The 12,487-nt window shown below is 39.7% G+C and overlaps 1 protein-coding gene across 4 annotated transcripts in view; it reads right to left on the reverse strand.

Moving 5' to 3' along the window:
• The window catches only part of kiaa0825 (KIAA0825 ortholog), a 128,528-nt gene that overhangs the window by 114,739 nt on the left and 1,302 nt on the right, over positions 1-12,487 (reverse strand). For all 4 annotated transcript variants that reach the window (XM_044112896.1, XM_044112897.1, XM_044112898.1 and 1 more), the window contains one exon: positions 7,017-7,153. In XM_044112896.1, the coding sequence (XP_043968831.1) occupies positions 7,017-7,147 (131 nt within the window). In that variant the 5' untranslated portion in view covers positions 7,148-7,153. The remainder of the gene's footprint in view (positions 1-7,016; positions 7,154-12,487) is intronic.

The following is a 12,487-nucleotide window of genomic DNA, read 5'->3' on the forward strand; positions in this document are numbered from 1 at the left end:
TGACAGATTAGAAATGACAACTTTGGGCTCCACATGTTTAGTCATTTCCATGCAAATCGATGCTTATATATTTGGATCCAAGACAGAGTCAGAATGTCGGTATACCTGCATAATTAAACAATGTTTTAGGGTGAGGGTTGCTATTGTGTGCACACATGGCTGCGCATTGACAGGTGTAGATTTACACAAAGCACCAAAAATAAGAGTATGTAGCAGAGCATGACACTACAGGACTCAAATGATCCCTTAGATAACACAATTGCTGATGAACTAAAATCAATAGGGAAATATAATTAGGAAAATCAACAAAAGGCTACTTTTTCTTTAATCAAATTGCTTCTGTAAACCTACAAGCATTAGACGTGTTTTATGTTTTTTTCTGAGAAAAATGATTAACTAATGATTTATACAAATCATCAGCAGAAATTAATATGTAAAAATTGCCTGCATTGAAGCACCTTGCATGCAGGTCATTTTTATGTCAGAGTTTATGTGACTTTATGTGTTAGTATTGATAATGTAAAGCCAAAATGCCTGTTGGTCATCAAACAGCTCATCCCCTATTGCAGACCTATAAACTGCCTCCTGCTTGCTCCCAAGCCATGAACAGATCCAGATGTCCCGCAATAGCATCTCATTAAATAATCGTTCAATCTGACACAGTTTCATTTCAGAGGGGGAAAACGCACGGGGATAAAATGTTATTGACTGTTCCAAGTTGATATCCTCTAGACTGAACGCTGCCTAATGACATCCCTCTGTCTTGTGTTAACTACCTTCTCGTAACTCTACCTTGATTTTTCTTCTTTTCTTGGCATACCAGATGATGCCTCTCCTGTTACTCTCTTGTTGCCACTGAACTCACTGACACAAACTCAGGTTAAGAACTGTTTTTTTTTAAAGTTATTCAACACAGAATATTCTTTTGTTAAACATATTTTTAAAACATACAAAAGCCTTAACCTGTGCTTGGCCCCTATTTTGTCTCATGTTGGTATGCTCATTGTACAGGAAATATATTATCCTGTGTATGAAACGTAAAAGCAAAAAAGTTTTGACACCATAAATTCGAGGTAAATTTTTGACAATGTTCAGCAACCTCAAATTTAAACAAAGAAAAAGGATGAAGACACCTTAGACTTTACTTGTTGTAATTAATATAAAAGAAAGTCTACTGTAGATTACTGTAACGGTTTTGTAAAGATAGAGAGAAGAAGGAGCAAATTCATCAACTGAACCAGTTAACTAAGATTTCCGAATAGGTTTCAGTCATTTGCCATGTCCTCTGATGGAAAACTGCTTCAAATTGGATGACTGAACAAAATGCTATATGTGTGTTTATAGTAAGTCATAAAACATAAAACATTCTTTCAGGGCTCCACCCCAGGACTTTACATAGACAGCAGGTTTCAAATGGGTTCCCATCTGCAGCTCACTTTTTACCCACTCTCTGAAGTTCATTAAAAAGGAAAATAGACACGAGGCTGTTAACTTCACTCTTCCCACAAAGTTGTGTGGCAGAATTGATATCTAGGGACCTTCTTTGGTAATTGCTAAACACATTAGTTTTAATTTAATTCAGGTTATTTACCGGAAAAATAAATTAATCTTTTATTGCTTTAGAGTAAACTCAAACTGAAACATTTCTAATCCACTCCTAACTCCCCCCCCCCAAAAAAAACAAAAAAAAAAACAACAACTTTAATTTGACTATATTTATTCAATAGGGAAAAACCCATGTTAAAAACATTTATCTTTCATTCTTTATTTCCTTCTTTCTTTAGTTTTATTTTTACAATAAAACATAAATAAAAACTATATAGGGTCAGGAAAACATTTTTCCTGACATATTTAATTTCCCTTTGGGATCAATAAAGTTTATTTGAATTTGTAGATTCCTATTTCTTGCCCATGTGAACAGCCATGGAGGTATACATTACATTAACAATTTTGAGAAGTAAAAATAAAATACCAGTCAATCTGAAAATAAATAGCATGATCATACGTGTGCTCATTTTTGGGTACAAAGTCTATAAGGTGAAAGTACTGAGTTAAACTGAAGTGCATTTAAGCTCAATTCACATTTTCTTGCGGAAACTGAGACAACTCATATCATTAGTGAATCATCAATGATGATTAACCATATTTGATCAATATAGCCATTCTGACCTACACTCCTCACCAGTAGGTGGTGATAATGAACATCAAGTAGATGTTTCCCAAACACCAATCAGCTCAACAGTAAGAATAAAAAAACGACAACAACTTCACATCATTTTTTGACTCTGAGCTGAAACAGCTTGACGCTCCCAGCAGGTAGTTGCAAGGACGTCCGGCGTCACAGCCACTCTGCGCCGAACTGACTGGTTGGAAATGGGTGCCTGGCAGCAAAGAAATGACGCTATGTGCTCAGCTATTTTATCAAACTGCTACTATCCAGTTCCCTTATCCATTCCGCTGGCAGAAAGTGTGGGAAATGCAGCAAACGGTCTGCTGAGCTATGAAATCTCAAACATCCCCAGACAACCCCAGACAGCTCCAGGACAGCTGTTGAAATAGACTCAGTTTTCTTTGGATTTCTTAAAAGCTTGACAAAGAAAGTAAACTAGCCCAATACAGGTCCATTGCAATCCAGGTCATGGATACAGTCAATCCATGACCTTATAGTATTTTAAGTCGTTTTGTTGCCCAAAAAGTTTTTTAGACTCCTTCAACTTCTTCAGCAAACCGAGCTACAGTAGTCTATTGAATCAGCCCAGAGTTGCCAGTGTTTGCTCTCCACCTGCATCCAAGCCTTGACCATGTTGCAGATTCACTGTTGTTTCTTTCTGTTTCACCTCACAACAGATGCATTTTTGAGGTCATCTAGTCCATCAAATTAGCCAAAATATGTGGCTCTTCTCATACTCTCTTAAATACTCTTGCATTTCTTTATCCATGTATGGTAACACATTAACCTTGATAAGAGAATGTTTTTTGCTTGTTTTTTTGTTTTTTCTCCAAAGACTTTTTGCGGCGCTAGTGGCTTGTATTTTTTGCGACAGTAGGCAGACAGGAAAGAGGGCGAGAAGCGGGGGGAAGACATGCGGCAAGGGTTGTCGGGACCGGGAGTCGAACCCGCGACGAGGACAAAGGCCTCCAAGCATGGGGCGTGCTATCCCCCTGCGCCACCACAGCACGCCCCGAGAAGAGAATGTTTTGCTGCTGCTTAATGTATCACTAGCGATTTATTAGTGCTCGTATGTAATGGAGTGAAGGATAAAGAAACAGTGACTAAGAAGAATTCTCTTTTAACCACCTCCTGTGCAACTAATCTAAAGCCATAGACAGAAAGAACAATGCCCTTTGGGTTTCATTCTTTTTTTCATTAAGCTTCCCAACATCTCACTATTGCCGTCTCTCACTAAAACAATGCACTCGTAATGGCTAGAGGAGCATCATCCTCAGACACAATTTCAAGCTCAGTCTTTCTCTATTTATTTCCCATCGTTTTTCTCCCTTTCCTCTAAAAACCCTTACTCACTTAATTTCCTTTTCTTTACTCTCACCTTTCAATTACCCCTCCTTAGGGCCTCGTGCCATAAGTTATAAAGTCATTTTGGATGGTCTATGTCAAGAAGTCCATCCAGTTCTCCACAATGCAGTGACCTTTTGCCCATTGGCGTGAATGCCACTGGCAGCCTAATCAACTTGCCGGGATTAGCTCCCAGCTTGATGACTTTCACCACACTGAGATGCCAGGGGAAGAAGACAGAAAGAGTAGAGGAAGGAATAGAAGAAGGTAAAAAATCAGTAGGAAACAGAACCGTCGCCCGAAATAAAACCATTCAGCTGTCTGTGTAAAGATAACAAAGGACAAAGCCTTGATGGCAAAAAAGGCAGAGCAGAACTCAACAAAAGACCAGGGGAATGAGAAAATAGCAAGAGGAAACCAGGAGGAAAGAATCCTTCAGACCATTTGACAAACATGTCCATCGTCTTACACACACACACACTTCTAATTTCACTGCTGAAATGAAATTTGTTTTTCAGACCAGTGTAGCAAGACAATTGACACCACAAGTGTGTTCCCTCTCCACAATCGTCCCCAGTGTTGAGAAAGAAGGGGAGCAACTAGAGGTCTTTTATTAGATATGATGGCATATTTCACAGCTCCCTGACTTACAGAAACCTAATCCTGCGATTAGTCAGCGCTTTGACGTTATCTTAAGTTCCTTGTCAGAATTAATTTAGTGTGGGTGGCCTCCTGTGAGGCTGTCTGTGGAGCTCCACTTCACTACGCTTGCCTACACAAGTTGGGGAGTTGGAGATGAGAAGGGTCAGGAAGTTCTTTTTTCAAATAAGCTTGTATTTCAATCAGTGCTAAAGCAACCACCTGAGAGTTGGATATCTTCCCCATCAAAGAGTCCCATTCTGTTAGGGGGGAAAAGACTGAATGGGCTTGAATGAACAGGTTGAAAACAAATCCCGTCCTGGCCCAGCCGTTCGGCCACTTAGTGCCCTAAGCCACCCAGTCCAGCTAGAGATATCACAGAACTGATACGGCCGATATACTGGCTCAGCACACGTGTCAACTCCACACTGCAAGAGCTCCAGATCAGTGTCACTATTAACTGAAAGAGAGTTGGAATGCTATTTTAACCAAAACAGGTGTTTCATTTTTCTTGGTTTTAATTTCCCAACAGTAAAAATCCTTCATGCACATGCAAAAGCAGAACAAGTTCAATCAGTGCATCCTGATGAAGACTGGCAGGTGACCAATGAGGGGCATTTGCCTTGCCAGGATGAAACTAGAAGCCTGTCTTTAGCCTCCATGGCTGCACTGACACTTCATTAAAGGTCTTTTCCTGGTGGCCCACCTCATCCAGCTCCACTCCCACCCACCTTGCGCTGTCCCACCAGATGAGGATTAATGGATTACAAGTATTCAATTTGGAGGCACCCACTCCTTTGTCAGCCCATCTTAATCTCAATCAATTAGGCAACAGCTCACAAGTAGATCTATGTCATCTGAGAATGGGGTAAAAGCCTAGTCACTCTGACCCCCAAACAGGTTGAAGTCCTTCTCAGGTGTTGGTGACTTGAGCTGCTCCGTCTCTTGGTCAGTCGTTTACCCTCCTTCACTTCCGTAATGTATCCCAGACACTGACAAGTCAGCAAGGTAGGAAGCGGGTGAGCTACTGAAATGAGCATGGGTGCATGCGTGTCTATATAACAGACAACCCACCTTGGTTGAGGGAAAAGAGAGACCTCAGATGATTTTATTTTTCTGGTCATGTCCCCACAAACCACCTTTCTCTCCTTCTCCCCCCAAAAAACGGGTTGTTCGAAGTAGTCTAGGAGGAAGTTAGTTGTAGTCTGACGGAGACACTGACCAGTGGTCCCCCACGGCGAAAGGAGGATTGCCTTATTTTTAGCCCCATTCTCCATTATCTGGATGCTTTGTTCTCATAATGGTTATCCCTCTCCCATCTGCAGGAACACAAAATAACCCTTTAATGCTTAGAAAGCAGAAAAATGGCCCGGCCTTCAGTAATAAGCCTTGAATTACCTACCCAAGGGTTTTCGTTTCAAGATGTGGAATCTTCAATTATTATGTTCCCATTTAGAAGGAGGAAGGAAAGAAAAAGAGAAAAGGGGAGGGAGATAGTAAGGGAGAGCAAAGAAGGGATGAGTCCCAGGCACTAATGGTGCCGGAGTGAGGCTTTGTTCACTTGCTACATTTAGCCTGTCCTTCATCATCTGCCCTCAGCCTCACAACGCTACAAACGATAAAAGACCTGAAATATAGATTTATCCTTTTCCTCCAGTGTCCCCATAGCGCACTCATTACCAATCTATTTGTGCTCTTAAACTCTCCGCATTTGCCAGCAAAAACAGATAACTATACTTCTTTTTTCTTTTTTTTCAATGAACGTTGGCAAAAAAGATTGATGGTATAATAAATTGAACTGTAGCAATAAGAAACTTGAATATGTGTAACATGTTAGAAGCACCACAGGATAAATGTCAAAGACTAATGTGGGTCTCTAGACAGAATCTTTGTCAATCAGCTTAGTCATGAAAGCACTGACCTTAAACCGATTCCTGTGTCATCATCCAAATTATTCATAAGGAACAACAATGCATCCGGCATCACTTTTAATCAAATTTGGTCAAGAAGACTCTCACCAACTTTGTCCTTTAAAAAAACATAAAGTCTTTTGGAAGCAATAATTTTTCATATAAAAATACTGATTTATACCTTGAATCCCTGAACTCTGAGTTGAAAACAACAACAAAAAATTAGAGAAGTGAAGATTGAAAAAGTAAAAGTAAATCACTTACAAGATCAAACTATGCAGATGAGAAAAGTTGTTTCTCTTAATTCTTCTTCTGCTGCCATGTCTTGAATATAGGAAAAACTTTTTTGAAGTGTTGTCCAATGTAAAAAAATCAGATCTGCAGTAAATGCCCTGCAGCTGAATGACCAGTGAAAAAGGCAACACAGTTCATGACTGTCACAGGACATGATCATGAACGCACTAACGCTAAAGTAGACCCTGTTAGTTTTTCTTGTTGTTCACTAGTGATAACTTTTTTTTTTTTGAGGTGTCTTTTTGCTTTCTTCTGCTTCATTCACTGAAGAGACTCTTGGCTTAAAGGTTCTCTGCATGCATCTCCCTCCTGCCCTCTGTTCTTGAGTTTTCTGTGACATGGTCAAAGGTGCATCAATAAATGCACGTGATTAATCTGTTTGTTTAACCTTCAAGGCATCCAGTTCCTATATATAATCACAACTTGCTAAAATAGTGCAAGAAGTAATATACTGGAAATAAAATTACAATAATGTTTTGTTCAAATTACTCAATAACAGAGTCTCTTAAAATTGCCATCCATAGGTAATAAAAACAGTGTGAAAGCAAGTAAAGGATTGGTCAGGAAAATGGAAAAAGAAAATAGAACCTCTAAAGAAATCAGGATAGAAATCAAAAAGACATGAGGGCTTCGGGTCTTTCACGCCAACACTTACTTACCTGCTGGCATTGAGACTCAGTTTCTCTTCTGTGTCTTTCAGAAACTGTTCAAAGTCCACATCACTGGAAACACCTGGAATCAGAAGCTCCACAAAGGTATGGTCTTCAGAAAATTCTCCCGTCCATTCCATGATACCCTGCAAAAAAATTAAAAAACACAGTTACAGGCTAACGACAGAAAACCTCCACGTTCAACAGATCAAAACGCAAAAAAAAAAAAAAAATCACTGTAAGAGTCTGTGCTGTTTTGACAATTTACTAAAATCAGCTGCATCATGTAGCATGCACATGAGTTCAAATATAAAGAAAAATATGTATTTATTTTGGAATTCAAAGCAAAAAGTAATACTCATATTACATACAGAGTGATATATTTGAAGTATTTGTTTTATTGTATTTCACAATTATGGTATACAGCTAACAAAAAGCCAAATGAATTTCTAATGCAGGGAATTTAGACCATGTACTGTACAATATAATAAATGCACTCAGTACTTGGTTTGTATGCGTAAATGCATCAATGCAGCAAAGGTCAGTGTATCTGATAAGGAAGTCCTGGCAGCTTTAATTGTAGGCTTTTCCTTGTCCACATTTTTGATTCTGGTGTCTCTCACTTTATTCTGAGGTTTAGATCAGACCGGTTTGTTGGCCAATCGAGCATTGAGTGGAATTAATAACTATTATTAAATATAAGTTAAAGTATTGGCTCCAGGAAGCATAAAATGTCCTACAATTTAGATGGCTGCTTTGACTTTGGAAATGATGAAACACAGTGGACCAATATCTAAATATCAATATCTAAATATTTATATCAGAGGCTCTTGAAGCACCGACTCCAGCAGCAACCTACAATCTCCTCATGTCCCTGACGTTCTTGAACCTGCTTTGCTTCAGAATCATCTCAAAGCTGCAGTTACTCTTGCTTCTTGTGCACTTTCTCCTGTAACTCAACTTTCCAGTACTTTGATACAACACTCTGTGCAGTCACTGACACCCTCCTTAGCAGACTGCTGACTGGACTACTGTCAAGTCAGCAGTCTTCCACATGATCATGCCGACTGTAACTCAGCAATCTGTGTGTATGTATAAACATAAATATATATTCTTTTTTTATTTCTCTAAAAATGGTTGTAAGTCCTTTAAGATTTTTCTTATGAAATTTTCAATTTTTTTTTTATTTAATTTTAGGTTTTTCATGGTCATAATAAAAAAAAAACAATATTGCTATAAAAAGCAGTTTTTGAACTGAATTACCAAAATAAATTAACTTTTTGGTGGCATTCTAATTTATTGCGATGCAGTTGTATTATCACAGCTGCCTGTCAAGAGAAAGACAGCTTCCACACTCCTGTGCTCTATGGTAATGTGATATTTCGTCAAACAAGTGTCTTATTAGATTGCAAGAATCAATTTACTTGCAACACATGAAACAAAGACAAGTTATCATCTAGAAAAGACATTTTTTGTTTTTTTCGCCCACAAGAACCCCTCCCGTTTTCACAGAAAATCATATGCAGTAGGAAGATCCTTGATCAAAATGCATTAGCTTGGCCTCCACAGGTTTTTACATATTGACAATACAGTTAGAGAATACAGAAGAAAGAAAAAAAAATCAAATAAATAAACAATGAGGTGAAATCTTCCTCAGTCAAGAGTTAAAATAAACAACTCATCTCCTTAGGTGTCTACCAGCAGTGAGGTCCTCCCCTCCTACCCCATGGTGCTTAATGCTCGCGCTAACAACCAATCCCATGTCGGTGCTGCACTGCTGGGTCTCATATCAACACTGTCATCAGCGCGAGTCAAGTGGAAGGTAATGGAGAGTGTCTGTGTCAATTTAGCTTTCTCACACTCCGTCTCTTGCCCCTCTCCTCGTCATCTGCTCTGATTTTAATAATCCCTGTCAAACTCCAAACAGCTCCCTGCACGCAGCCCTGCTTCCTCACTGCAGCATACAGTCGACGCCACTCTCCCTGACAGGGTAGACAGGAAGCTCAACATTCATTTAGCCTGCACAAAGGGAGGCCTGTCCAGCTGGACAAATATTATTTTCCTCCGCTGACAGCCTCACCAGTTAAGCTTGTCCTTTATTATTTCTCCCCCTCTTCTTCTCTCTTACTGCTTACCCTCGTCATCATGCTCCCTCTGTGCCACTGTCTGAGAAGGGGTCTAAATGCAGGCACGGCTGAATTGTGGGAAGAGTTTACCTCAGTGGATTTCAAATTATTTACTATTGTAATAAAGTTACAGCGAGGTTTAATGCAGGTTATAAAGTAATATCCCAAGCGCTGACATCTAAGGATGCAAAAGAATGCAAAGAACATGGTGCAACTGAAACCCTACCATGACACGTTCCACCTATCAGCTGACAGGTCCAGCAAAACAAACATTAGTCAGAAAAGTGACCAAATGACCCAGGGTAACTATGGAAGAGCTGGAGAAATCCACAGCTCAGGTGGGAGTATCTGCTGACAGAACAACAATCAGCCATGCACTCCAGAAATCCTGAATTCATGGAAAAATGGAAAGAAAAAAAGATGCTGGTCAAAGAAAGCCAAAAGAACCTTTGTTTGTGGTTTCCCAAAAGTCATGAATGTTGAAAAAGGTGCCGTGATCACATGAGATCTCAATAAACTTTTCGATCCACATGCCTAAGAGCCACAGGGACTATAAAACATAATCACTACAGGTATATATGATGGTGGTGGCATCATACTATGAGGATGTTTTTCAGCATGGACATGGAATGTGGCCGGAGTTGCTGGGAAGGTGAAATATAGCTAAATACAGGGCAATCCTAGAAAACAACCATTAGAGACTGCAAAAGATTTGAGACTGGAACAGAGGTTCACCTTGCAGGAGGATAACCACCCAAAACAGTCTGAGCTACATTGGAGGTATTTTCATGTATTAGAGTGGGTCTATCAAGGTTTACACCTAAACCCAAAAGTTAAAGTTCACAGAATGATACACTGATACAGCGTCTGTCTCTTCACACTGATTTGACTGAGTGATCACGGGTAAAAGGTTCAGTCCAGATGTGCAGACCTGATAAAAACATACCACAAAATACTCTCAACGTTACTTGTTTGTGGTTCTTTCAGATTTTACTTTACTTTCCCTTTTCTTTGGACGTCATAATCATGCAACACTGTGCTCAATTAGAACCTAAAATCAAATACAGAAACAAACATTGGTGAAGTTGGTGTAATTTGAGAAAATATCTAAATTTTGAAGGGATATGTGAAAGACACTGTTATGAACCAAATACGGTTATTTTGAGTATTTCTGTGTGCTTGTGTCATATGTCTGCTACACAATATTGATTGTCTATAAATGTGTGCATCTATAGACAGTGGGTTTGACTATCCATTCTGCTGGGTCTCTACCTCCTAGTCCGCCAACATATCTTTAGTATGAGTGTATAGGATTCACAAGACAGCACACGGGGCCTCATTAGCACAGCACTTTAAATCATCCAGTCTCCACTGTCTTGTCGTTAGCTCTTTAGAAAGCAGATGTTAGATGAGCCCCTGCGTGTTTCAAAAATTTGCAACAGGGACAACTGGGCTCGGCACTGAGACGCAGACTGCCTGAGACGTCAGCCTCACCACTGTTAGAACATGGGAAAGGTACGTAGCCTTACAGATATGCACATACTTTTATACACACACACACACACATTTCCCATCTCTCTTGCTGCTGCTTGTCTACTCCAGCTAGGCTACCACACAGGCCCATTTACAGTAATGAGTTTGTCCTGAAATATTCAGCAGCAGATCCCCCAGGCTGCTGCTTTAAAACTACTTAGAACATGTCACGTTAGAGTCAACATTATTTTAAAGTGAGTACCTAAACAGCCTCTTTTCAGGAAACATCATAAATTAAACAGGTGCATTTTGGAAGATCACGACAGTTCTGAAAATCTCAAAGCTATCCCAGGGGCAGGGGATTGCTTAAAAGGGGTGATCTCACAGATCTCAAAGCAATTACGCATTTTCCCGGTACATAGTGCCATTTTATAGCACAACTGAGTAACTATGTTACCTTCAGTTGTTATAAAAATGGTGTATATAGCAAACAAGACTTCAAACTGATTTGATGCCAATTTCATCCTGGCTTAAAGTTTTGATATTTACAGCATCGACAATTATCTGTCTGTCAGTTGTTCTATGTACAGTATGCCTATCTATGGCTTTAAATGTGACCGTTTGAATGCCATAGAAACTCATGCACCACGACCAGCTGCAGCCACCATCTTCCAAGATTAAATAGTGACAGTTTTAGAACTGGTTATTCTTTGTGAACACCTTTTCTTAAATTTAAAGTCATTTTAATACAAAAAAAAATACAGAAATTCTGTTACGTTTGGTGTCCTTCAGTTGCAAAGCACTGGGTTCACTTTCTGTTCATTAGAAGACTAGCAGATGATGCTGAATTTAGTCAGCAATCTTCTGCTCATTGTTGCTTTTGTGAACAAATCTTCAACTGCATCTAGCTAACTGACAGAAAAAAAGTGGACTAAGTGTTTCACTTGTTGCAATTTACAAAATGAAGTAAAAACAACCGTATTTCAAGATGGACTAATGCTGAATCAATTCAATTTTATCACCTGCTACCTGGGAAGGAGACCAGATAGGACTCAGTTAGCTCTTAGCCTGTACAACTGCAGAGGAAGTCATGAAAGATCCCAAAAGGTTCCATCCATGCTCTCATTCCTCCATCAATCCATCCATCCCCACCTTGCAGGGACAGCTGGTGCCTTTTCCATTGCTCAGTCCATCACCAGGCAACACAGAGACAAATAAGAAATTGGGGTGAATTGCTTCACCCCAGAAGCAATTCAGAAATACCAATTGACCTAACATGTAGGATTCTGGCTGGACTATGTGGGGGGGCTTGAGTACCCAAAGTGAATCCTTGTATACACCAGGAGTACAGACAAGACTACATGGGAGTCCAAGAGAAGTAGACCAAGGCAACTACGAAGACAAATATGACCTTGAAGCCTAAGATGTTCCATATCAACCTAATCTATGAAGTTCAGAAGAAGGGTGAGTCAATTCCCAACCTCAAGAACGGGTGGAAGTATAGAAAATGTTGCTAACAAGGGTCCACGTGCTTTGGACATCCCCCAGATGCCAAATTCATTGTTGTGCTCCTCAAACCATTTCTGAGCCATTTTTGCTTTGTGGCAGCACTCCTTTTAAAGCTGGAAACAAAAGATGACAGATATTTGGACAACCTGAGTGGTCTGCAGCTTTGAAGTCCCCAATGCAACAAACTGAGATGCTCTGAGTATAAAGAAGCATTTCTATTAGAACAAGCATTATCATCAACAGCAATTTGAGCTACAATAATTGAACCATGAGTCTTTGCTCCTGACGTCTACTTAATGTGACTTCCCATTTCTCCAGCTCACAGCTGTTTCTTCAATGGACAAGTTTTCGTAGATACTGACAACTGAAGAC

The sequence above is a fragment of the Gambusia affinis genome, linkage group LG03 (genome assembly GCF_019740435.1).
Source record: "Gambusia affinis linkage group LG03, SWU_Gaff_1.0, whole genome shotgun sequence".
NCBI classification, from domain to species: Eukaryota; Metazoa; Chordata; class Actinopteri; order Cyprinodontiformes; family Poeciliidae; genus Gambusia; species Gambusia affinis.